The following is a 24,942-nucleotide window of genomic DNA, read 5'->3' on the forward strand; positions in this document are numbered from 1 at the left end:
CGTAGTTAAGTACCAATAATTACCACAAGAACAAGGCTTGATGAATATCTTTGAACCTTGTCAATATTCAGCATTCCCAATCGTTCCAGCTTTGCCAACCCTGATAAAGAAGATTTGATCTAGCAAAAACTCCTCTGGCTGTTTATGCACTGGAGGTTTCATGCCAGGCTGCAGGCTGGAGTTTTAGTCATGGCAGGTTGCCCCACCTCTTCCTACACCCACATGGGGGAGCATTTGGCCTGGTGCACCTCATCTGCCCCCGATTTGTGTTCCTGGAAGGGAGCTGGGGCAGTGAAGTTCCCAGTGCATAAACGGTCTCTAACAGCAACGTATTACACCTTCAACTGCCTTGAAAAGTATGCTATTTTAAGCAACTGCTATGGATAAAGCAACATAGGATAGTTTTGACCAATGGTAGCTTATCCAGTTTGTCCCAAAGCCTTTTTCTACATAATTTTTCTCAAATTAGACATGATGGGTGGAAAGTTTAGAACTCAGGCTGTGGGCAAAATTCAACTATCTTGCTGAAATTCACACTGAGAGCCAAGTTTTGTTTCTTGCTTCTGTAGAAATTTCACCATGTCTTACCTCCCAGTGTCTTCCAACAAGTGCCAATAGAAAATTCTTCTTATTCTTAATTGGCTCTCTTGACTAAAAGAAATTTCCAGCTGCTTCCCATTCAAGGTCATAAGTTCCTTAGTCCAACTTGCCTTTCCAATTATCTTACTTTACTTCCCAAAGTCTTCCTTTCTATCCTCAAGCACACTATGTTCTCCTGTTAGTGTCTCACCTTTCCTAGTATCAGTAATGACATAATGTATCTTGAAGTACCTGTCAATTTTTCAAGGAAGGTCTGGTCCCTTCATCTGCTCTGAGCCTTCTAAAGTTTAATCTTTAGTGCTGTAATCAATGTGCCCATCTGAGCTTCTGGGTAGATTTTTCTGCTGAATGAACGTGGCCACTATTTACACATTGATGTATTTCACCCCTGCTTCCACATGACATCCAGCTAAAAAGCTATTTCTTTAGCACCTTCTGAGGAAACATCACTCAGTCTCTCCTTTATAAGGGGCAACAGACAATAATAGAATCAGAGCTAAGTATTATAGAACATTGAACTGGGTTTGGATAGGAACGAGAGTTTATGTCAGATGGGGTGAGCAGGACACAATTACACCGATCTTGCTTTTTGTGAGAGCAAGTGATGGAAATATTGTCTAGCAACTTTTAGAAAGACAGACAGACAGGCAAGACAACTGGCACAGAATACTGTTTGAATATGACAGTGCCCCCTTGCTCTGTGCTGCACTAGACACCATGCCACAGCTCAGTGGAAGCAATACTAGACCCTGCAGTCCTCTTGTACTGCTTCTGCACAGTGACATAATAGTTTTTTTGCTTCTAAAATGGTGCAGTATGACTGCACATTGGGCACCTTCGTCGCATAGCTGGACCAAGGGATTCTTGAGAGCCAGTTTTGGCCAATGGCTAAGAGCGGTGACTTCTAATCTGGTGAGCCAGGTTTGATTTTCCACTCCTCATGCAGCCAGCTGTGGGTGACCTTGGGCTAGTCACAGTCCTGTTAGAGCTGTTCTCACAGAGCAGGCCTGTCAAAACTGTCTCAGCCTCACCTGTCTCACAGGGTGTCTGTTGTGGGGGGAGGAAGGGAAGGCAATTGTAAGCTACTTTGAAACTCCTTTGGAGAGTGAAAAGCATACTATAAAAATCAGTTCTTCTTCTAGTATGTACATTTTCATGCAAGTCTATCATTCGCCCTCTAAGACCCATTATGCACAGGCTAGAATGCCCACGATGGCGGCGGCAGGACATCAGGATACTGCAGGTGCCGGCAGGGGTTGGGGTGGGCTGGTGCCATGCATAATTGACAGTGCCTGGTCTTTCAGCCCACCTGGCCACGGCCTATGGTGTCCCTGCAGGGACACCGCATGCCCCTGTGAGCTCCACGGAGCCGGCAGGGGCATCCCCCTGCCCCGCTGTGGTGGAAGGGCGGCATGCCACTCTCCACCAGCAGGCGGTGGGGGCCTGGCCTCTCCCCACTTCCCCCCGGCCTCAGCCACTGCCTGGCAGTGTCCATGGCTACTGCTTGGCAGCATACACAGAGAATGGTGGGACATCTTGCCCCACCGCAATGGCATGGCGGCCACCCGGCGTAGCACCTGCTGTGCATAATGGGTCCATGAAGGTTATCCACTTCAATTCATTTGTAACAGCCTTTTCCCCCAAAGCGCTTTACAGTGTTCTCTTCCACTCCATTTTATCTTTACCACAACCCTGGGAGATGAGTTAGATGAGAGAATGTGACTGACCCTGAAACCTTCCATAGTATGAGTAAGGGTTAGAACCCGGGTCTCCCACATATTAATTTGACACTCTTCACCACTATACCACACTGGTGTTGCATTTTGGAACAGCAGCCTGATTTTAGATTATTATTATTATTATTATTATTATTATTATTATTATTATTATTATTATTATTATTTAATTTTTAGACCGCCCTTCTCCCAATAGGTCTCAGGGCGGTTTACAACATAAATAGTTAAAACTAAAAAAAAAAGATTAGATGGTGTGCTGGAGAAAGAGTCATCTAACACTACTTTCTCCATGTAGTTCTAAATTTTTCTAGCCCCAGAAGCTACAGCTTTTCATTGGCTTTAGCTTTCAGCCATTTTAAAGAGAGGTTCTCATGTCATATTGCATTGAGTGGCTGGAATGGGCCATATGTGCTGTGAAGAAAATTGTGCGGGTGATTCCAAGCATATTATTGCAAAGGAGGACACACATAAGAATAAGTCTTCTCATAAATATTAATTGGAGATAAATGAACAGTATGAGCCTCGGCATATCAGTCTGCAAGAAAGTAAGTTTGCATTAAACATGCCGCTTCTTACATATAAATCACTGGAGAAAAACTGAAGGTATTCTGATATATCGCTTGTTGTTCTACTAGAGGCCTACTCATAAAACAGGCTTAGAGTACATAAGCCACAGGCATAATTTTATGACACAATTATGACTGACTGCAGGTTTCTTCTTTCAGCCTTCAAAAATTAAATGCTTCCAAAAGGTGTCATAAGTAATAGCTCTAGAAATTTAAAGTCTTCGGTTCAAACCATAGCCTGGAGCATAGGCAATCTAAGACAGAGGTTCTGAAGAAACTGCAAGAATGACTTACTTTGACTGCAGAAGATCAATGTCAACAGTAAAGGACAGTGAAATCTCTGTTGGTTCTTTCACTGACTATTAATTAAGCAGGATCCTTGTGACCCTGCAGCAAAATTTTATTCTGGTATAAATGTTTGTGGTCTTGAGTTTATTTGAGTTCTGGTATAAATGTTTGTGGTCTTGAGTTTATTTCTTCTCATGCTATGGGTAGATTGCTACTATGCAGTTTTGGCAATCAAGGTGCCATGAAATGCTGGAAGTACAGAGAAAAATCAGATCTAATTAGGAAAAGTAAACAGACATTCATAGGATATGCTAAGGTGCACAATTAAAAACAGAACAAAAACAGAATAAAAACTATACAGAACTAATACACTTTCAATAAAATATTTATATTAAACTCATTATAAAGTGTAGCTGAGTGGTTGAATGAGATCTGTAAATTATGGCTCCAACCAATATATGTAAATTTTATCCTTTTTGGAGACCACCTCCTATGACATGTGCCTAGGGTCACCACTCTTCGCTATTATATAATTCTGTGCTGAGAGTGTATCTCATGTGCGTCAGGAAAAAAAAGCCATAATTTACAGATCCCATTCAACCACTCAGCTACACTTTATAATGAGTTTAATATAAATATTTTATAGAGAGTGTATTATCACAGTTCTAACCACTGAGGAAGACCCAGTAGGATCAAAATACGTTTGGTCTTTTGTGCTGTTCGTTCTGTATAGTTTTTATAAAGTTTTATTCTGTCGCAGCAATCAATGACGTTCATTTGGTGGCCATAAAAGAGAGGGTCTGTTTGGGGGCAGCCCCATAATAAAGGAACAATCTACCCTGGGTGGTCCTCCCTTACTTTCGATCTTCAGGAAGAAACTGAAGACACTTTTATTCACTGCATTTGACTAATTTATTTATTGGCAGTCCTAATTAAGATGTTTATATTGTAAGCCATCTTGAGGGTCACAAAGTAGAAAGGCAGCTAATGCTTCAAACAAACAAATGTTATCCGGTTTAAGAAAAGTTATGATGATAACATATTGTTTGTTTTTAAGATGCCATAGGACTCCATTGTTTAGTGCAGCAGACAAACATGGCTACTCTCATGCAGTGAATATCTTTCATGGAAAGAGATATAATCAAAAAGTTTCCTGTAGGGGATTAGAGTTTCAAGCAATTGCCAGAATGTTTACTCATTAATAATCTCACTAATGTTGTAGGATCCATTGCTAATTTTAACTCCATCAATATGGCATTTAATTAAATTAATTTAATTGTTGAGATACCATGTGAGCAAGAGGTCTATAATATATTTAATTTATTTTGATTTAGTGATACATTCCATTTCCTATTTATATGGAGATGTTCAGAATTTCAAAACAAATCAGCTAACATTTCGGATGGTAATGCTCTAATAACAAGGTGTCTAGATTTGGAGGGGGGGTATCTTTACAGATCTTAGAATTGCCATCTGTTTTTGTTAATTGGCCTATGTAAATTCTTAAATGATCAAAGCTGAAGTCTCCTCCATCATCCATTGACCTGATGGCAATATCTTTAATACTCTCTTGGAGGGAGGGAAATTGGCCTGACCCTCCTGACTCAGAAAATATAATGAACTGTGATATCTCAGTGTCCTGTAACCTGTTTGGCTTTTGACCCTGCAGAATCTTTTAACAAATCATTCTGATAAATGCCTATCTCCCCCCCCCCATTATAACATTAGCAGGGGCAAGCCTTCTTGACTTATGGTTGTAAATGGTAAAGGACAAATGACCACCATAAGCTACTACAAGCTATTTTCTCTCCTGATGAAGATAGTATGTATAGTTTGCAGTCCATTAGGACTTGATGTACTGCCTGAATCCATGAAGTGTGCAAACTTTCATTAGCATCCTTTTTATTCATCCTACAGATTTCTACTTTACTTTTGGTGCTCTTGCGACAGTTTGGTTCCCCCCCCCCCCAATGAAAGAGCAAAGAAGAATTCCACAGTCAGGGTCATAAACAGAAACAAAAGACATTCAAAATCTGAAATGGAAAATGCACCTAAGCTTAACCAAGCTATTTATTCTAACTGCCTGTCCTAGGTACACTGTCAGCCTTATTAATCCTGATGCACTTTTTCTAGCTTTTCAGAGGTATTATCAATGAGCAGTTTAAAAAAATGACAATGAGTTTTAAAGGGTGGAAAGATGATTCATAAGAAGAGCATTGTTTGCTCAGTTCAGTGTTCTATTGGTCCAGTGTCCTGTTACCTATGTTGACTAATCAGATGTTTCTTTTGGAGGTCCACATGCAAAGCATGACGATAATGACCTTCCTCTGCTGCAATCTCTCCAGAAATTGTTATTCATTGACATACTGTCTCTGAACATCCAAGGTTTTATTTAGGCATCCCGCCTAATGGACATTCATGAATCTATCCTCCATGAATTTGCCGAATCGCCTTTTAAAGCCATTTAAGTTAGTAACCATCATCCTGTGATTCTGACTTTTGCATTGTGTGAAGAGGCATTTCCATTTGTCTGTCCTGAAATCTATTGCCCTTTAACTTAACTGGACAATCCAAGATCGAATATGTATTACAGGAGAGGACAAAAAAGTTTTGTCCACTTACTTTATATCATGCACAATTTTATGAAACATTATTGCCTTAATCATATTCTTTTAAACTAGTCAACCTCGAACACTTCCACTTCTTCTTATAGTGAAGGTCCAATCGTCATTTGGATTGCAATTTTTTAAACCTTTTCTAGTTCTGTAATATGAGATGTAGCAATCTGAGCTGTAGACTATGTATAAATGTATTCACAGGGTTTATTCTTCTGTCTGCTTAATTCTTTCTTTAATAACACTTCCCATCAGTTTACTTTGAACAGATGTTGGGTTAACTGGCCTGTCATCTCCTGGCTCAACTCTCTCCTGATCCGTTTGTACAAATTGGCACTTGCATTGGCTTCGATCCAGTGCTCTGTTAAGACTGCAGATGTTAATGAAAATTTGTGTGAGATTTTGTGCACATCTACACATACATGCATTCTAAAGTTAATATTTTAGAGTGGTTGAAAATATTGAGGGCACTGAACATACATCCTGAACAACGAAATGGTTGTTCTGTGGAAGAAGTCAATAGTGTAAAGTTAAAGTTACAGGGTAGTCATGTTATTTACAGTGTCATCCTAATCACACACCTTTCTTTCACTCTTAATTGAATTAACATAGTGCCACTATTCAGAATAGAGAATTTTGTGTGCCACCAAAAGTATGATCCTGCTCTATGCACATGATTTCTTTATACTAAAATGGATGTGGCCCATGTTATCTAATGACTTCCAGATAGTTAATTTCCAAGAGTAATTGCTTGATTGTTATGCATAAGGATACCATCTCACAAGGCTGTGGTGAATATAACAAATGAGGCCTTACTATAAACAATCCTAATCCACATGATATTCACTCCATCTGAATTAAAATGAGGATTGAAATAATTATCTAAATAGCAATGAACACTGCATTAATTTGATGTTCATGGGGAAAGAAGAGAATGAAATTAAGTGAACTGAAATGTGTGAGATGTGCTGTGTAGTCTAATTGAAGCTGCTTATGCCTTCTGGTTTAGCCACAGTTTTTTGATTTTACAACAGCATAAACAAAATCCCTCTAGATTTACACATATCCAAGATGCTGGGCCACTTTCCCCTCCCTATTTCCAGTTACACATATAGCAGAATATGCTCCAATTAAATGTAACATAGAGTTTGAAAATACTTTGTTACTCAAGCTGAAATATACATGTTTTAAAGAAGTCTCAAGTGATTCCAATATTAAGCAGCTGATATATTTATGGTAGTGGAAAGTGCCATCAAGTCACAACAGATTTATGGCAACTCTGTAGGGTTTTCAAGGCAAGAGACCACTCAAAGGTGGTTTGCCACTGGCTGTCTCTACATCACAACCCTGGCATTCCTTGGAGGTTTCAAGTCTACATACTGGCCAGGGTCAAACCTATTTAGCTTCTGAGATATGACAAGAGTGGGCCAGCCTGGGCTATATAGGTCAGAGATGATACATTTATACCAGTCTTTCATCAGCAGCTTGAAATTGGTTCATTGCTCACTTGACTGCAACATTCAGGTTCAGCTTGCATGTAGGAATAAGCCCTCATGTTTTTAGCTCCACAGACAGAGCTTCCATTTCCTCACTCATCATCTTAAAGATGGTATTCTTTTAGTTGACCTATTTGAGACACTGCTGCCAGTTGTCAAGAGTATGACAGTCTTATATATTGCATGTTACAATCTGGTGTTTGATAAACATACTTGTATGTAACTTAATGCTGTACCAAGTGGTCTGGGATTAGCATGCCTGTTCCCTCATGAGCATACCTGAGTTTTGAAACCTTCATCAGATGCTTTGTTGGGTGTGTCCCACCTTCTGAACTAGTGGCTATGAAGGATGGAGACATCCCTGTTGAGGTGTCTCATCTGCGAAATGTTCTCAAATAAATTACTGATCTTGTGGCAAGTCTATGCTTTTGGGTGCCAGGCTGGAAAATAGTTTTTCTTTTTAAATGAACTGCTGTTTTACATTAACTTTGTTGACAGTATTTTCAAATTGTGCCGCCACCCTTTCTTAATTTATCATGCTATTCTGTATTGTTTTGTTGTGGAATAGATGGAAAACATGGTATATAAATGTAGTAAATAAATTCATATTATGTTTTTTTTTTGTCTTTTGTTTATATTCTAGGTTTGGATTTATTCTTCACAAAGATGAATCTGTACTCCAAAAAATTGACCTTGAAACTATGTCATACATCAAGACAATTAGTTTAAAGGATTACAGTTGCATTCCACAGTCTGTGGCTTACACACACCTTGGGGGATATTATTTTATTGACTGTAAGCCTGATACTACTGGGGCTGTTCCACCACAGCTAATAGTGGACAGTGTTACCGACTCCGTTATTGGATATAATGGTGATGTAACAGGAACTCCGTATGTCTCGCCAGACGGTCACTATCTAGTCAGCATTGATGATGTGAAAGGTCTCATGAGAGTCCAAATCATTACAACCAGAGGAGAAATTCAAGATGCCTTTGACATTCATACCAACTTGCACATATCTGATGTGGCTTTTCAACCATCGTTTACAGAAGCCCATCAATATAATGTCTTCGGTAGCTCTAGCACACAAACTGATGTGCTATTTGTGGAATTGTCCTCTGGCAAGGTGAAGATGGTGAAGAGTCTTAAGGAGCCTCTTAAGTCAGAAGAATGGCCTTGGAACAGTAAGAACCGGTTAATTGAAGGCAGTGGGCTCTTTGGGCAGTATCTGATGACACCTTCCAAGGAATCCCTGTTTATTCTCGATGGACGTCTGAACAAGCTGAATTGTGAAATTACTGAAGTTGAAAGAGGAAACACAGTTATTTGGGTTGGTGAAGCATAAGGAACCGTATTAGATAACAGCTGAGTGAATAGTTTTACAGTACACTGCACTTAACTTCATCCTCTAAATATTCATTTTTTTAAATTGTTAGACCCTTCTGTACATGTGATGTGGTTGACTGAGATACAATTTTGGTGATATAAAAGAAGCTGAAATTGTGATTTAGCATTCAGTTTCCTAACTATGATATTCTGACGACAGATTGGCTAGCTGATGGAAATATTAAATTGACAAGTCCCCTCAATCAATGAGCCACAACATGTTGAAATGATGCAACATTTTATAATGATCTTTTTTAAAGAAAAAAAATCATGTTGATTCAATCAGATTGTTAGGTTATTGATTATGTATAATGTCAGATTTCTTAAAATGAAATATTCTGTCATACCCTGACCTGTCCACTATTTAATCTTTTTGTGCCTTGAAGGGAAATGTCTCACAAGGAAAGAAAAGCCTAGGAAATGTGTAATTTTATCCCCCTTGTGGCTATGGGCTTTCTTTTTCCCTGAAAAGAACCTTTTGATAGCTCAATTTCCCCCCATTTCCATCCAGTTGTAAAGTGTAGTTTTTAAGAAAAAGGGAAACATCTGTTTGCAACACCTACTGTTCTCTTGTTTTAATCACACCCATCTGAGACTTAGACTGCAGGTTTTAGAAGGTCTGCTAACTGTTCCTTAAGGTTTGGCCCTTTTCAAAGCAGCCCTAGGCAGCTATGTATCCATTCGTTTAAAAATGCTATTCTATTCATCATACATATCTGCCTAGGAACAAACATGTTTTGTCAAACCTGTACCAAGAAGCTTCACTTAGACTGGCAAGGAAACTGTTATTTTTTAAAGCAATTTCTTACTAGATGTGCATTATTAAAGAATCTGTATAACAATGGAACTAAAAAAACAACAACACATGGAAGTTTGGACTATGTCCCTCTATTCCCTAATGGAAGCAGGTTCTGTTGAAGTCAATAGAAATGTGTCCAGGATCAGGTAAATAGATCCCCACAAATCTTTATGTGTACATTGTCTCTCAAAAACCTGCTCTTCCTCAATACTTTTGATAAGTCAATTTTTCTATCCCACTTCTGTCATTAAATTATCACAAGGACTTGCTGTATTCATTCTTTTAACAAATTATTGCTATGGGTTTGGACTTTGCTGAAACATCTGTCAAGGAAACTAAAGATTCTAAAATTTAGAATCATTGTAGCCAACAGAATGAGGGGAAAACTATATCTGTACTCCATGAAGTTAGCAGTACAAGAGATCTCCAGTAACAATATAGGTGGTTTGGCTTTTTGCGTCTCTTTATGTAAAACCCAGGCATTTAAATTGACCACTGTTCATTCGGTGCAATCTGGAATTTTAATCTAAGTTCACTCCAATGTGTAAAGCTGCTTCAAAATTTGAAATTTTCTAGCGTTGTATTTTCTTGTGTGTAATTAGCATCCTGCGCTGTGATACAGTAGAACTCTCTTTAGCTTAAGGAAAATGGCAGACAGATTTAAGTGAACAAACTAATTGACATACATCTCTAGCAACTGAATCCTCTTAACAGTTCCCCACCCCATTGTGAGCAAAGAATCATGTAAAATGTCTGTTATTAATTGATTTACAGTAGTCCATCTACATTTTTCTTCTCTATCCTACATCATGTGGATGTTCTTATATGTAGAAAATGCTTGACAAAAGGAGAATAAACCCCTTACATTTTAAATGCTGTTGCCTACAGTTGATATACCGATGCAGATAGGTCTTTATTGTGTAAAATAACAAGGTGACGATTGATGGTAGTGAAAGTCTGAAAGAAGAGAAAGGTTCACTTTACATACAGAAGCTCTGCATCACATACCTGCCCCCGCCCCCATTGGCAGAAATATTTTTGCCACTTAGCACTGGCAACTTTCACACAAGCTGATAGACAGGTTTGGGGATTTGCATGCTTAGAAATTTGTTTAATGAGAGGTGATAACTCCTGACCTCTTCTGCACAGTACTGTAGCAGCAGAGCGCATAGTCTAGCTCCAGTGTATCATCACACAATTCAGAGTGTTTGGGCTGTTTTGGGTGGGCAGCCATTTAAAATTTAAAGGTACAGTAGAGAGCCAGGAAGTGCCTTGTAGCTTTCCCTCTCTCTATTTCCCACCATAGCCCTGGCTCCCACGCAAAGCAGAGAGGAGAGCAATGCATACCAATGGCAAGATGCACTAGAGGAGCCTAGCCAATCATTGTAATGTGGTCTTGCAGTATGCTAAGCTTGCTGGAAGGCAAGATAAGTGAAGGGGGAGGAGGCTGGGGGGAGGCTTTAGGGAGGCAGTTTTTTTAGGGGGGAAACAGCTCTTGGACAATCACAGAAGGTTTTTCCTTTTTGAAAATCTTCTGTGCATGGCCCAGAGAAGTATAAATCTAAAAGGGTATTACCTGACTCCATTGCTGCTGCTGCCACCCTGACCTACTACTGGGTGCTCTAGTGAGATTCTTCTGATTCCCAGAGAGTGTTCTGGGCTTGCTGGCTGGCTACTGCTGCATTGAACCCTGGAGGATCATCTGATCGCGGGAGAAGACTTCATCTGTTTTGCCTGAGGGACTCAGCTTTTTCCTCTTCTTTCTTTTCTTCTTCTGAGCTAACTTTTTATTTCTAAACTCACTAGCCACTACTCTTTGGGTTTCTATTGGGGAGTGCTTGGGATTCTTTGGGTTTCTTATGAGTTTTTCTTCTATTTTCCTTTTGGATTTGGGAGGTAGGCTCTGCATGTTTAATCTGCTTTGTCCTATTGTTGGTTTCTTCTGTGTTATTGTTTGAACTGTAATATGTAGAGGGGGTTGCTGGTGGGTGATCTGTTGTTTGGTTTCTTGGGGTCTATTCCTGGTTGCAGTTGGGGACTTTTGGAATTTTGGGGTGGGATTTCCGGGGGTGAATTTTTTGGGGGAAAGGTTTTGGATTTCTGGCTGCTTGGGTACTGAAAAGTAGAATATAAAAACCAGCTAGTCTTCCTCTCAGCTGTCCTTTTTAGGTGTGGGGGGAGGCTGGAAGGGAAAGCCTGTGATGATAGTGCAGGGGGTTGGACTATATGACCCATGAGGTCCCTTCCAACTCTATTATTCTATGATTCCATGATTCTATGATGGAAAAATGGATCCAGCGCTTAGGCCACCCAGAGCTCCTGCACTGGGGCAATGAAGGTTGTGCACGCACTGATCCTGATGAGGAAGAGGAAGGTGTCCGCATGACACAAACCCCCTTGCTTTCTGAGGCTTGCCCAAAGCAAATGGATTGTCTTTCTGCATGGTAGACATCATGCTAGGCTGGACAAGCAGTATGCTTCTACTGTGCTATTGGCATACTGTAGTCACACAGATTCCCCAAATGGGGGATCCTGGTGGGTTGGATCCCAGAGAAGATCCTCTTCAGGCCTTTATTCTGCAGGAGGTGAGTGGCCGACCTGATGGACGAGGCAGGAGAGCGATCAGGTGAGAAACCCGATTCTTCTCTGTTATATTGAGATGCAGTGTCATTTCAGTAGGTCTCCAGGTTCCCCCAGAGGCTGGCATCTCTTGAGAATCTTAGTGTGCCAGAACATTCCCCTCACATTGCCAGTGAACAGGCATTCCCTCCCCTAACTCTGCTGTGGTGTTTGGTGGGCCTCGAGGCTACCCCTGGAGGCTGACATCCCTTGAGACATTGAGTGTGCTGCAAGAATTCCTCTACACACACTTTGCCAATGAGAGGCACGGCATCTCCTCTTCTCCAGAGGATCAAAGGTGAACTTTGGGTGGTATGATGTCAGTGGGTTTCCAGGAACCACCTGGAGGCCAGCATCCCAGCATTCTTGGGGTGTAAAACCTTAGCTCTCACTTGTAGCTCTGGCATGCATCCCTTTTCTCCAGTGGAGGTGATGCGAACTGCTGTAATTCCTGTTTATTCCCATCATCTCCTGCCTGGAGGATGGCATCTGCATGCTAGTCCTGATTGAGAGACTCCCTTGCTTTGTTAAAGTTCATATTTCCATCTTCTCTGTGGCTAGGGGGAGAGTTTGAGTTAGAGGCTCCAAACCTTCTGTGTAGCTTCAGGACCCTCATCTCTGAGCACCCACCAAGTGTCAAGAAGATTGGACCAGGGGGTTTAATTCTAGGGACACCCAAAGAGAGTGTCCCCACTCAGCCCTATTGTATCCAATGGAGCTAGACTACACCAGAGAATCTTTTCACCATCAACATATGGATATAATGGAGCAACATAGGGGTAACCCTCTTTGGGTGCCCTTAGGATTGTACCCCCTGGTCCAATCTTCTTGAAAATGTGGGTGCCTTTAGAGAAGAGGGTCCTGAACCTTTAACTTTCTCAGCTTTCCCCTTACCTTTATGGAGCTAATATAGTAGCTTGTTAGGTCAAAGTTACAGTTTCAATTCCAATTCTGCAACATTCTTGTTCTTTATAATGGACAATCCAGTAAGAGAGACCAATAAAGATAGCAATAACATAGTAAATTTGATTGAACAGTGAGAAATATATTTAATGCTGTGTGTAAGTGTGTAGCAGGAAGCATTTCCAAGTTTGTAAATGCTTTCGTAAAGTTAGATTTAGAAACTGGTCACACCATAAAAATAGGTAGGTATGGAATTTTTCAATAATAAATGTTTGTCAGTTGTATCAGCCAGTAGGATTCCAAAGAAATGTGAATACCATGATCAAAAGTGTGCAAAGCCTTCTGCTCCAGTACAGATATGGAAATGCAATAGAATTGTGGTCTGGTTACTTCTTTCTGTATCAGGAAACATTCCTTCCAGACATTCAGTTCTGTACAACAGGGGTAGTCAACCTGTGGTCCTCCAGATGTTCATGGGAATTGTGGTCCATGAACATCTGGAGGACCACAGGTTGACTACCCCCTGCTGTACAAGAAACACTCTGCAATATTCTACTGAATAGGAATGTTCATATGGAACACTGTGCATGTGAGAGGTACTGTGTACCTCCAAAGATAATTCTTGCTGTCCTGAGTTTTTCCATTCCAGGTGTATGTCCTTTTTGCTTTAGGATGCTTTGGGCTGATCCTGCGATGAGCAGGGGGTTGGACTAGATGGCCTGTATGTCCTCTTCCAACTCTATGATTCTCTTTGCATACATTAAATTTCTCTTTGCATACATTAAATTTGTTCCACTTTCTAAAATGTTCCAATAAAGTTTAGTCAGAAATGCTGTCACATGTGTAAGGAGCTCTCCTTTGCCCTTCAGCATCAACTGTTGCAAGTACTTGTGTATTTTAAAAATAGCTGGGCTCACTTACAGTGGATGGTCAGGAGAAGAAGCATTTTGTGTAGATGGGTTAGATACCTGCAAAAAGAGAACTGATGAGGGTTTCTTAGCTGGCTTAATGGAGATACGTAATTTATACATATGAATGTTGATTTTAAAAGGCATCCCATAAACAGCTTTTGCCTAAAATGTTGGTGAGCTACTATCGATGTTCTACTCCCTGACTTTTGGTGGTTAGTTCTGCCTCCTGTGGCAGCCATTTTATGGTTGGTTCCTGCCACCCAATGTCAGATTTCCAAAGATGCATGAAGGCTTAAACAGACCCTGACCAATATGGTTTTCTTAAGAAGATACTCAAAGTGTGCAGATAGTAACTTACTATGCTGCATGGTAAGTAACCAGGAAGGAAGTCTAAATACATTTTCCCCATTATGATCATAAGAGGAGACTTTGGTAAATGTACCATCTGATTGCCTTGAAAGGGCACAGATCAGAACTTCTTAGAAGTAATTTCAGTGTAATGGGGTTTTTTGGCTGTGATTGATAAGTCTCTCCTAAGCATCTCAACTAATCCACATTTTTATGCCACATTCTTTGTAGCTTAACAGAGCAAAACTTTCCACCGTTTAAGTTCTGTTACAATATTCAGTTAGTTTATTGAACATTCTGTAGTTATTGAAATCTGTATAGTTACAGTGCCTTTTTATATAAGAAGGGTAGCCTAGAAATGTTGGACCAAATAGATCTGAGATGATAAAGCTGGAAATGATTTCAGCGGGAGAAGCCAAAGAGCTTTGACCGGTTGAATTACTGGGCATGATGGACTAATGTCCGGCTCTATAAAAAGGCTGTTGGATATATTTAGGGAAGGGGCTGTGCTTCATTGGCATAGCATATGCTTTGCATACAGATAGTGCCCTGTTCAGCCACTGGCATTTCCAGACAAAGGGACTAGCAAATGTTTGGTAAAAATATGTATCAGCCAGAGGCCTTAGGGAGCCACTGCCAAGTAGGGCAGACAATAGTCTTCTAGAGGAACTGATTAGTATAAGGCAACTTGGTATGTTTAGTTCTAATCAAGAAGATGGTATTACTTTCTTTACAGCCAATTATTCTCACATAAAGAAAATCCTAGACTTACTGTCCTCAGGAAATCTCTCCAGTAGCATTGATCCACTCTCTCTTTTCATTCCGTTTATTGATTTTCATTTTAAGCAAACTGACAGCAAGTCTCATTTTCTCATTTCTGAGGTTAGTTAGTAATAAACATGTAGGGAAAAGCATATCATTATTTGATCCCATAGGGCTAATCAGTAAATACCAAACAGCTTAGGAAATTCAAATAAATAGTGCGAAAGAAGACATAATTCCAAGAAGAGGAAATGTGTGGGCTGCTCTTGAGCTAGATTGCATAATGATGTTGATAAGTCATGAACAGGGCCAGAGTAGTTCTTTAAATCTTATCCTGATGATGTCATATGATCGGGTCACCATTCAGTCAACTTCGAAGTTTAGCTGTGTCACTAAAAAAAAAAAAAAAGCTTTAAAGAGGCTTGTAGCTAGATATGTAATGGAGGCATTATGATTGCTTTAGTCCCAGAGGCATTAACCCTCCATTCTAAATATACATTTCTTATGTTAAAATGCATAGGGACTCAGGTATATAGCTTAGGTTAGGATACAGCCATACATTAATTCAGTGGTTTCATCCCAGACTGCCATAGTCATGTTTACAAGACCAGAAGAGCACACATGACCCTAATTGCACAAATAGTTCTTATGTGATTATCACTTGACCAAGAAAAGAGAATGAAAAAATAGAAAAGGGAGCAAGCCATGAGATTGGCCCTGCTGATGTGATTCTGACCTTTCAAAATTACTGAAATAATGTTATGGTCATTTCTTCTTTACAATTATTGTTATTTTTTTATATGGCAACATAAATGTTCACAGGGCTTGACTTTAGACAAGAAAAAGAGCCCTGGCCTCAGGTGTTGAAGAATTAACAAAAGGGAAGCCTCAAAGGAGAAAATGGCAGTGGAGATAAATTGGAGCAGAAAATGTGTTCAGTTTCAGTCACATGTGTTTCTACTCATTTCATGCAGTATAAGGAGTCTATGCCAGAAGCTTCATAGCAAAGGTGAATTTTAATAAGGGATTTGCAGGAAGGAATTAGCATCATGGAGGTGGGATACAGGCAAAATCAGATATATCAGGGAGTTAGAGATTTTTGCATATTTGAGAGTATTAGTGTTGAAAAAATGAAAACTATCACTGAAAATATAGACTAGTGAATTAAGTTGTGGAACTAGTTAGAATCAGAATCCGTGTAGTAGAGAATCATTGCATAGGAGGTATGGTAAGACTAAGGGTTTGATGAGGTCACCTAACAGTGCAAAGAAATTATAGAAGAGGTCCAAGAACAAATTTCCTGCGAGGCACAATAGAGATAATAGGGAAATTTCCAAAGGAAACATTGAAATACTGGTTAGATAGGGCAGGAAGAAAGCTAGCTGAGAAGAGAAAATCATAGAAACCGGCATATGAGGGGAGGAAATAGGATCAACTAAATAACTGCATCAAAGGCAGCAGAGAACTTGAGGAAAAGGACAGTGCAGAGACTTGGATTTGGCTGTTATTTGGTAATATTAATTTGGTAGAACTCAAGAGAGGAGTTGGAATAAGCATAATTGAGACTGTAGAATAGTGGAACAGTGGAATGGATAGTTGAGACCCTTTTTTGGGTCTGGACGCTGAGAAAAGAAAAGTGAATCAGAAAGGAGGAATGGGTCAAGGAATGTGTTTTTGAAAATGGGAGGAATTGTGATACCTTTAAGAATTACAGAAAGAGCTAGAGAGGAATTATAGGCTCATTTCTGTGGCAAAAGAATGGAAAAGATAAGTCAGAATGCTTAGTATCATGGTAGTGTACTCAGGGACTGGCCAATGTCAACAGAGTTCATCAGGTGAAACAGGAAGGTTAAAGAAAAGGCCTGAAGAAGGTATATATATATAGAGAGAAAACAATGGAAGAATGTAAAAACTTAAAAAAAAAAATCAGAGCAAGTAGTTTCAATTTTGTTATTGGAGAAGGATACAAAGTATCCTGTAGAAAGATCTAATCATGGTCAGACATAGGAGATTTCACAACATAAAGTTCCGAGATTTGCCAGTTTGGTGTAGTGGTTAGGAGTGCGGACTTCTAATCTGGCATGCCGGGTTCGATTCTGCGCTCCCCCACATGCAGCCAGCTGGGTGACCTTGGGCTCGCCACAACACTGATAAAATTATTCTGACCGGGCAGTGATATCAGGGCTCTCTCAGCCTCACCCACCCCACAGGGTGTCTGTTGTGGGGAGAGGAAAGGGAAGGCGACTGTAAGCCGCTTTGAGCCTCCTTTGGGTAGGGAAAAGCGGCATATAAGAACCAACTCTTCTTCTTCTTCTTTGTGAATACAAGGTAAATTATCAAGAGAGTATATAGGGGAGTTAATGCAAATGTGGAGACTGAAGAAAGAAGTAGAAAGGAGATAAAATACAGTTAGGTCAGAGCAAATATCAACATGAATTTCTAATCACCAGGGTGCAAGTTGGGGTATTTTCAGAGAGGGAAGAAGATGGCACTGAGTGAGTGAGGCAATTGATGTCTGGAGTGCTTGAGAGTGAACTGTAGAGAGGACCAGCATGGAGATGCATAGGATAGTACAGTTGCATTGAACAAGCTTGAAAAGTTGAGAAGCAGAGAGCTTGAGGTATGGACAAGTAGGAAGCTAGCAGAATTTGGAAAGAAGACCAATAGTATGCCTACAAGTTTTTATTGCAATGTGTGCAGAAGAGGGAGCAATTCCCAACAGAGAAGACAGCAAGAATGTCTGTATCAAATGTGGGGAGACCTGACTTTTAGCGAAACTATGAAGGGAAATAACGCGATAGGGAAATAACTAAATGATGAGCCAGCCATTCCAAAATGAGCAGGAGAAGGAAAGGCAACAAATGAGAATGAAATTTGGAATATGAGGTGTCATAATGCTAGAAATATGAGCCTCTTGTGGCGCAGAGTGGTAAGGCAGCCGTCTGAAAGCTTTGCCCATAAGGCTAGGAGTTCAATCCCAGCAGCCGGCTCAAGGTTGACTCAGCCTTCCATCCTTCCGAGGTCGGTAAAATGAGTACCCAGCTTGCTCCCCGGTCATGACTGGGGAAGGCACTGGCAAACCACCCCGTATTGAGTCTGCCATGAAAACGCTAGAGGGCGTCACCCCAAGGGTCAGACATGACTCGGTGCTTGCACAGGGGATACCTTTACCTTTACCTTTAATGCTAGAAATAAGCTGTGGCAATCTTTCCTTCTTCATTCAGATGGACATTGAGAGAAGAGAATCTTTTTATATTCTCATTTTGAAATGGCACATGAGAGGCTTTTGAAAGTTCCAAATAAACTTTAGATCAGGAGGAATCAGGCATAGGAAGTATAAGGTGAAGAGATAATAAACAACAGATAATTTGTTGTCAACAAGTGTTCCTGCTGTTTTAAAAGGTCTTTGAAACTTTGAGGAGACTTTGAGGAGACTTTGATCTCTTTGAGGAGATCAGGGATCACTCCTTTTTACCTTCTTAACTGGGCAGGGAGCATTTCTCTTTACTAGAAACTATTTCCCTTTTTTATCTTGAATGTGAATTCTCCTTAACTGATTATGCATGGCAGCAGCCACTCTGGGCTGCTGCTGGGTCCTTATGTCAGTGTGGCATGCCCTGCCACTTCCTGCATATGCACGGGGGACTGCCCCAGTGTAACACGTGAATAAGCACAATGACAGAGCTGGAAAAGCCCAGTGCATTGTGCGGAGGCAGCAGCAGTGTGGGGGAGAAGGGGACAGCCCCCCCCACTGCACAGTGGCAGGGGAGCAGCATGCTGCTCTTCCACCAAGATGGGGGAATGCCCTGTCCAGCTCCACAGAGCTGACAGTGGCATGTGGTGTCCCTACAGGGACACTGTAGGTCAGGGGTGGAGCTGGGCCCAAGAGCCAAAGGCCAAGCTTTTACTGTTATGCATACGGCTGGCGCTGGAGGGCTATGGATGGCACCCGCAGTATTGCAGGGAATGCAGGAGTTCCCACAATTGCATACTGCGGGCTATCTGGGGCGCTGTGCCAGGCCAGGGCTGGGATGTTGGCAGCATCATGCCTAATCAGGGATTAGCCCCGCTGCTCTTCTGCCGCCACCCTGAATAATCAGTCCTTAATCTACTCACTCTCTCCACCTCTTCCCAGTCCGCAGGCAGAGCTTAACTGACTCTTCAACTGTCCATTCCCAAATGTCATTTCTTAACTGACCCTCTCAACAGAATTCCATTCAAACAGTCTGTTACTCAAAGGATCTCTGGCTGTCAGGGATTATCCCTTGATGCAAGCACTGAAAGGTTTAGGAAGAGGGAAGGGAAGGTATTAAACTTACAGAAAGAGGGAAAAAGGAAATGGACAAATAGATGGACGTCATGTAATTCTCTTAACAAAGAATTTATGGAGCGGTAGATCAAGTTGCAAAAAACATGGTTCCTGCATCACTGACTATGGACCACTAGTTGAACTGAAATAATTAGATTAAGACATCAGCTTTCTTCCTCATTTTATATAACACAGGGAAACAAAGTCAGTCCTTGGCTTCCATAGAAGAAATCTATGGTCTCAGAGGAAAGCTTAAGTATGAGAAGAATTTGTAAATGAGCAAATGCTGGTTATCAGGACCAAAACTGAATTTAATGGAATACAGCTGGAAGTAAATAATTAAAAGAGAAAATTAAGATAATTAGGTAAAATGGTGAAATTGCAATGAATAGGGCAATCAGAGGTGAGGAGAACACTCACACTGGGACCACCATGTTGATGCAATTATCTGGAAAGTTACTATGGGGCTATTCACAGGAATCCTTTAAGATTAACTGCAGTTCAAAATTCATGTATGGCTGCTACTTCATTAAGCAACAGGGGCAGATGGAGTACAGTGCAGGTTCCCAACTGTGTGGGCTTTTGAAATACAAACAGAAATGAAAATGGCTGCATAGAATTTTGTGGTGACTGAGAGAAGTATTATCTAGGGGAAACTACCTAATATGTAATTATGATGATAAATCCAAAAGTGTTTTCAGTACAGTATGCTGGATCTTAGGGAGTGTTTCAGTGTGAAAAAATGAATCTAGTTCTTCTATCTGCTTAGTAAATTGACTGAGACAACATTCAGACCATTTCCACATTAGGACATACCTTGTTTTAGTCTTCTTTTAGATTTCCTTTGGATGCTGCTAGATGACTCTAGGCTTCCTGCATTTGGGCTTTCCTTCCCTCATTTCCTGGTCTGAAATTTGCCATATATGCTTTTCTCATTTTAGTCAGTCTAGCCTCCCATCATACTTTGATCCCTTTTCTTTCTCCAAAAATGTTTCTTTTGCAAAGTGGTGCTTCCACCATTCTGTGCCCTCGATCGCCCCCCCCTTTTACCCCTCCACTCCAAGTATGTGGTTTTTTAGAAATGTACATTATCATGTTACAATGCTGTTGCAGCATAACCACTAATTTTTTACAGCTGGAAACAGCACTGTAACATGATTACACTTTTTTTTTAAGGCAGATTTTTCCAGATGGAGGGAAGGAGTGGGGAGGGAGGATGGCAACAAGGAAGGGGGCATGTACAAATGATTCAAAATGGCAGCTGCAGGGGGAAAAAATTAATGCAAGCATTTCCCCCATTTGGCAGCTGTAAATTAGATTATGCCCTGAAAGATCAACCAGGATTTCCCTTGATACAGGATAAGTGAGAGGGCAGTTCAGGTCTGTGCTGGGGAAGGTGGATTTTAGTGTGGAAATGGATGGAAAAGGTGGCACTTTAACATGCAAATCCAAAAAAAATTGCTAGTGCAGAAATAGTATCAGTGTTGCAGCACTGATGAGGGTAAGTGGCTATGGATTTATTCTGAACCTGAACAGCCAGTAAAGAAGGGAACAACCAAGATCATTAAAGAATTTGTATACTTTTCCTATGAGGAAATGCTGGAGACTCAGGAACTTTTCAATCTAGAAAAAAAAATGACTAGAGGAAGAAACATAGAAGTTTATACATGGGATAAAAAAAAGGTAGCTATTTCTGTATGCCCTATGAGTGGTCCCCAACCTTTTCCTGGTTGAGGATCGCTTCTGGGGGTGGGGGAGAACTGGCAGCCTGGGCGCCGTGCATGCCCAAAGCAGCCATGCATGCACATTTGCGCGTTGCTGGTGGACACAAACATGCATGTGTGGCCACTCCATGCAAGTGTGCATGTGCAGAGCTGCTGCGCATGCACATTTGTGTCCGCAGGGGGCGCAAATGCACATGTGCAGCAGCTCCGCGCATGCTCATTTGTGTCCACCAGGATGCCGGCCTGGCGAGCTTTTGGCTGTGAGAGGGGGGGGGAGAGGCAGGCGCAGCTGCTGCCAGCCCGGTACTGAGGCCTTTGTGGCCCAGTACCAAGGCTTTTGTGGCCCGTTACCGGGCCGCAGACCGGGGGTTGATGACCCCTGCCCTATGATACTAGAACTGAAGGGCACCAATACATTTAAGATAAGGAAAATTATAATTAAACTGTGGATGTAATGATGGCTATGAGGAGAGATGGCTTTAAAGTGAGGTTAGACACATTCATGGAGGGTAAATCCATCAGTGGCCACTATCCATGGCGAGCTGAGGGAAATCTCCATGTAGCAAGGCAGAACTCTTCTGAATACCACTGCTAGAGGCAACATCAAAGGAGGATCTTGGCTTCTATACCCTGTTTGTTTAGCCCTACAGCACAACTGGCAAAGGTGGCTGTGTGAAACAGAATGCTGGACTATTGGTCTGATCCACCAGGAGTCTTCTTAGGTTAGCAACTCCATGCTGAAAGTTCAGGTAAGTACAAAAATATATGACAAGTGATAGAACTGGTGGCCATGAGGACCTGTTGGGTCAACAACTAGTTTGAAAGCTGCTTTGAGAATGAGGTATGGGACCCATCCTCCAACAAAATTGACTGCTGGCTAGTTTTAGCCACCAATCCCTCTACACATGTCCCTTACCTCTGCATTTGCAGCTATCAGACCAACTGTTATTCCAGGGCAAGTGCCACCCTAAGCAGAACTACACCCTTTAAGTCCATGGACTCCACTAGATTTAGAACTCTGGTTTGTTTGTTTATTCTTTGATTTATATACCACTCCCAAAGACTCGTGGCAGTTTACATTAAAATGGTAAAAACACAGAATCCTTAAAATCCCCAACACAATAAACACTTTAAAAGATGGCTATTTGTTGGAGTTAACTCTCTATCTCTCTCTCCCTGTCCAGCTAGTATTCCAGAGCTCTTTCTTTAGGAGCGAGGGTCCTGATCTCACCAGCTCTAGGGTATCCCCTGATGGTACATCCGGGACCTCCAACTCGGCCTCTACCATACACCTGGTGGAAGTGTCTTACAGGCTCTGCGGAAAGCTGATAACTCCAGCAGCACCCTTAGCTCTTCCGGGAATTCATTCCACCAGGCTGGGGCCAGGGCCCAAAAAGCTGTGGCCCTGGTCGAGGCCAGGCAAATGTCCCTGGGGCCCAGGACCACCAGCAGATTCCTATCTGCAGAGCATAGTGCCCTGCAGGGGGCATAGGCAGACCACCAGTCCCACAGATATGCAGGGCTCAAGCCTTAATGGTTAAAACCAAAACCTTGATCAGGAAACAGACTGGTAATCAATGTAGATGAAATAGCACCGACTGGGTATGGGCCTTCCAAGATGTACCAGTGAGGACCCTTGCAGAAACATTTTGTACCAGTTGTAATTTCAAAGCTAAGGGTGGGCCCGTGTACAGCAAGTTACAGTAGTCTAACCTGGAAGTGACTGTTGCATGGATCACTCTGGCCAGATGTTCAGAGGACAAGTAGCGCACTAGTAGTAACTTATAGTTAGTTCCTTAAAATTACTTCCTATGTATCTATTGTATTTAAGGCACCTGTATTGCTAGTAAAATTGCACCCACTCACTACTGACTGCCTCGGTGCTTTTAAAAATGGGATGAGATTATGCTCATATGAGCACCTCCATGTGAGATACACTTGACAGTGCCTGACAAATTTGTTCTTAACAGAAGTCTGAAGTGAAGTGAAATTGCCTTTGTATATTTAGAATCAGAGTGTGAAAAATCATGTCTTCCTCATGAATATTAAAAGTATTCTTATTTTAATCTTCTTGATGAAGGGGCGAAAAGTTGCTGTTAGGTTGTTAATATTCCTTTTTTAATCTTCTTGATGGCCATATCTTTCTTCTATCTTGGTGCGCATGAATGGGCTAGAAATCTCTCATTGTTGGCTCTACTTCCTTCTAAATTCTTTCTTCATAATTAAATCCCAAGTAATTTTTCTACCTTTTAATTAAATACCTACTGAATGTGTAATGGAAAGCTGTGTATTTCTCTGCTGAAGGTTCTTGAGGGGGAATAGGTTTTTTACAAAATGAAAATCCAATTGCTCCACCAAAAGAAAATTAACTGTAATCTGAGGCAGTAAGTGCAATGGCTTGAGAACAATAAAACTGCTGCGCAGTGAAGTGAAAAATAGTCATGTCTAGGGACACAAAGATCAGCCAGCACTGAGAACTCGTAAAACCCGTACTACTTAAAAGCATAGTGTTGCTTTGCTGGCTAAAGAGTGGAGCATCCAGTGCTGGGAGTTTTTCAGTGTAGGAAGTAGGTTGGGTTGTGAAAGGTAACACACTAAAAACCCACAGAAGCTATAGACGACGGTATTCCAGCAAGAATACTTGAGTCCTAGATTCAGCTGATGTATGACTTTATGAAAACTGATGAATATTCATTTCCAGGGTCACTAATTTTAGTCAAAAATGTATCAGTTGCTCTTTCTTGCATTTTAAAGTGGAGCTCATTAAGAAATTCACTCAAAAGTTGTAACCAAGACTTTGTAAATTCCATGCAGTGGTAGGTGCACTATATAAACAAGTATCTGGAATATGGCATAAAGCCTAACTATATATTATGTCCTCTGTCATAGCAATCAGTTATTAAAATCCAGATATTGAAAACAATTATGTATATCCTTTATCTTTGTTCTACATGCACTTATTTCCAGGTACTGCAAAAGAGGTCCTCTGTCACAAAGGATTCTCCTTCTGGTACAACATGCTTTTGCTAGTGAGACACTAATGTTTGTCAAGTAGACCCCAAATGCCCAGTGCAAGAGGAAGGTGCTCTACAGTGGAATATGACCTCTATGATTCCAAGACGATATATGCACAGGGCAAAATCAAACAGTCTCTGTTTGCAGATTCTGTCCTTTATTTCCAACTTTTCCTCATTAGGAGTAGAATTTATGAGAAACTGAAGATGCAGTACATGTTGGCAATGTCTCAAAGGTTGTGTTGTGTTCCTGATGTGGAAAAGAACATTGTTTGCCCTCCTGTCCACTCACACTGCCAACTGGGTGGCCAATAGTGTTGTACATTCCAGAATTCCCAAGAAAAAATATACATAAAAATTGATGCTTGAAGTCCCCTGCAATTTTCTGTAAGGATTACACAAATTTGAGTCTCTTAGGCATTATGAAAAACACCTCCTTGAAAAATCCATGTCATTTTTTTTCTGTTTGATAGCTTAATGTCTACAAATGCAGAGCACTGAAATGGAGGGTCAGAATCTTCACTAAACCACTTTTCACAAATCAGAAAATAATACCAGCTCAATTCCCCCCCTCATAACTAACTTAATCTGCCTGTTTCACAAGAATGTTTTGAAAATTAACAACATGCTGGTAGTAAAACTATTAAAATGATGAATATTCATGAGTCGCCTAAACTTCTCTGAATGCATATGATTTGGAATGTTTCCCTAGCTTTCTTTCCATATAAATATTTCCAGTGCTTTAATCCATCTTTTCAGTAATATGAATACTTTCCAAGGATTGTTTTAATAGCCTAAAAACACTAATATTCTAATCTCCAACTAAGAGTTTTCCAAATGAGCTCTATCCCTCTTTTAATTAAGC

General features: G+C 40.9%; 1 protein-coding gene and 1 long non-coding RNA gene across 6 annotated transcripts in view; one reads left to right on the forward strand and one right to left on the reverse strand.

Annotated features, from left to right (window-relative positions):
- The window catches only part of FSTL5 (follistatin like 5), a 437,209-nt gene extending 426,849 nt beyond the window's left edge, over nt 1-10,360 (forward strand). For all 3 annotated transcript variants that reach the window (XM_077299983.1, XM_077299982.1, XM_077299984.1), the window contains one exon: nt 7,945-10,360. In XM_077299983.1, the coding sequence (XP_077156098.1) occupies nt 7,945-8,647 (703 nt within the window). In that variant the 3' untranslated portion in view covers nt 8,648-10,360. The remainder of the gene's footprint in view (nt 1-7,944) is intronic.
- On the reverse strand, nt 8,465-19,895 carry LOC143818997 (uncharacterized). 3 transcript variants are annotated; one of them, XR_013224726.1, is made up of 5 exons: nt 19,147-19,895; nt 15,041-15,145; nt 13,931-13,977; nt 10,353-10,444; nt 8,465-8,600 (listed from the first exon to the last, which is right to left on the reverse strand). It is a non-coding gene; the product is annotated as an uncharacterized LOC143818997 (long non-coding RNA). The 3 variants fall into 3 exon arrangements; XR_013224725.1 differs by having other exon boundaries at nt 15,041-15,422; XR_013224724.1 differs by lacking the exon at nt 15,041-15,145.
- Nucleotides 19,896-24,942: the final 5,047 nt, after the last annotated feature.

Source organism: Paroedura picta, chromosome 10 (assembly GCF_049243985.1).
Source record: "Paroedura picta isolate Pp20150507F chromosome 10, Ppicta_v3.0, whole genome shotgun sequence".
Taxonomy (NCBI): domain Eukaryota; kingdom Metazoa; phylum Chordata; class Lepidosauria; order Squamata; family Gekkonidae; genus Paroedura; species Paroedura picta.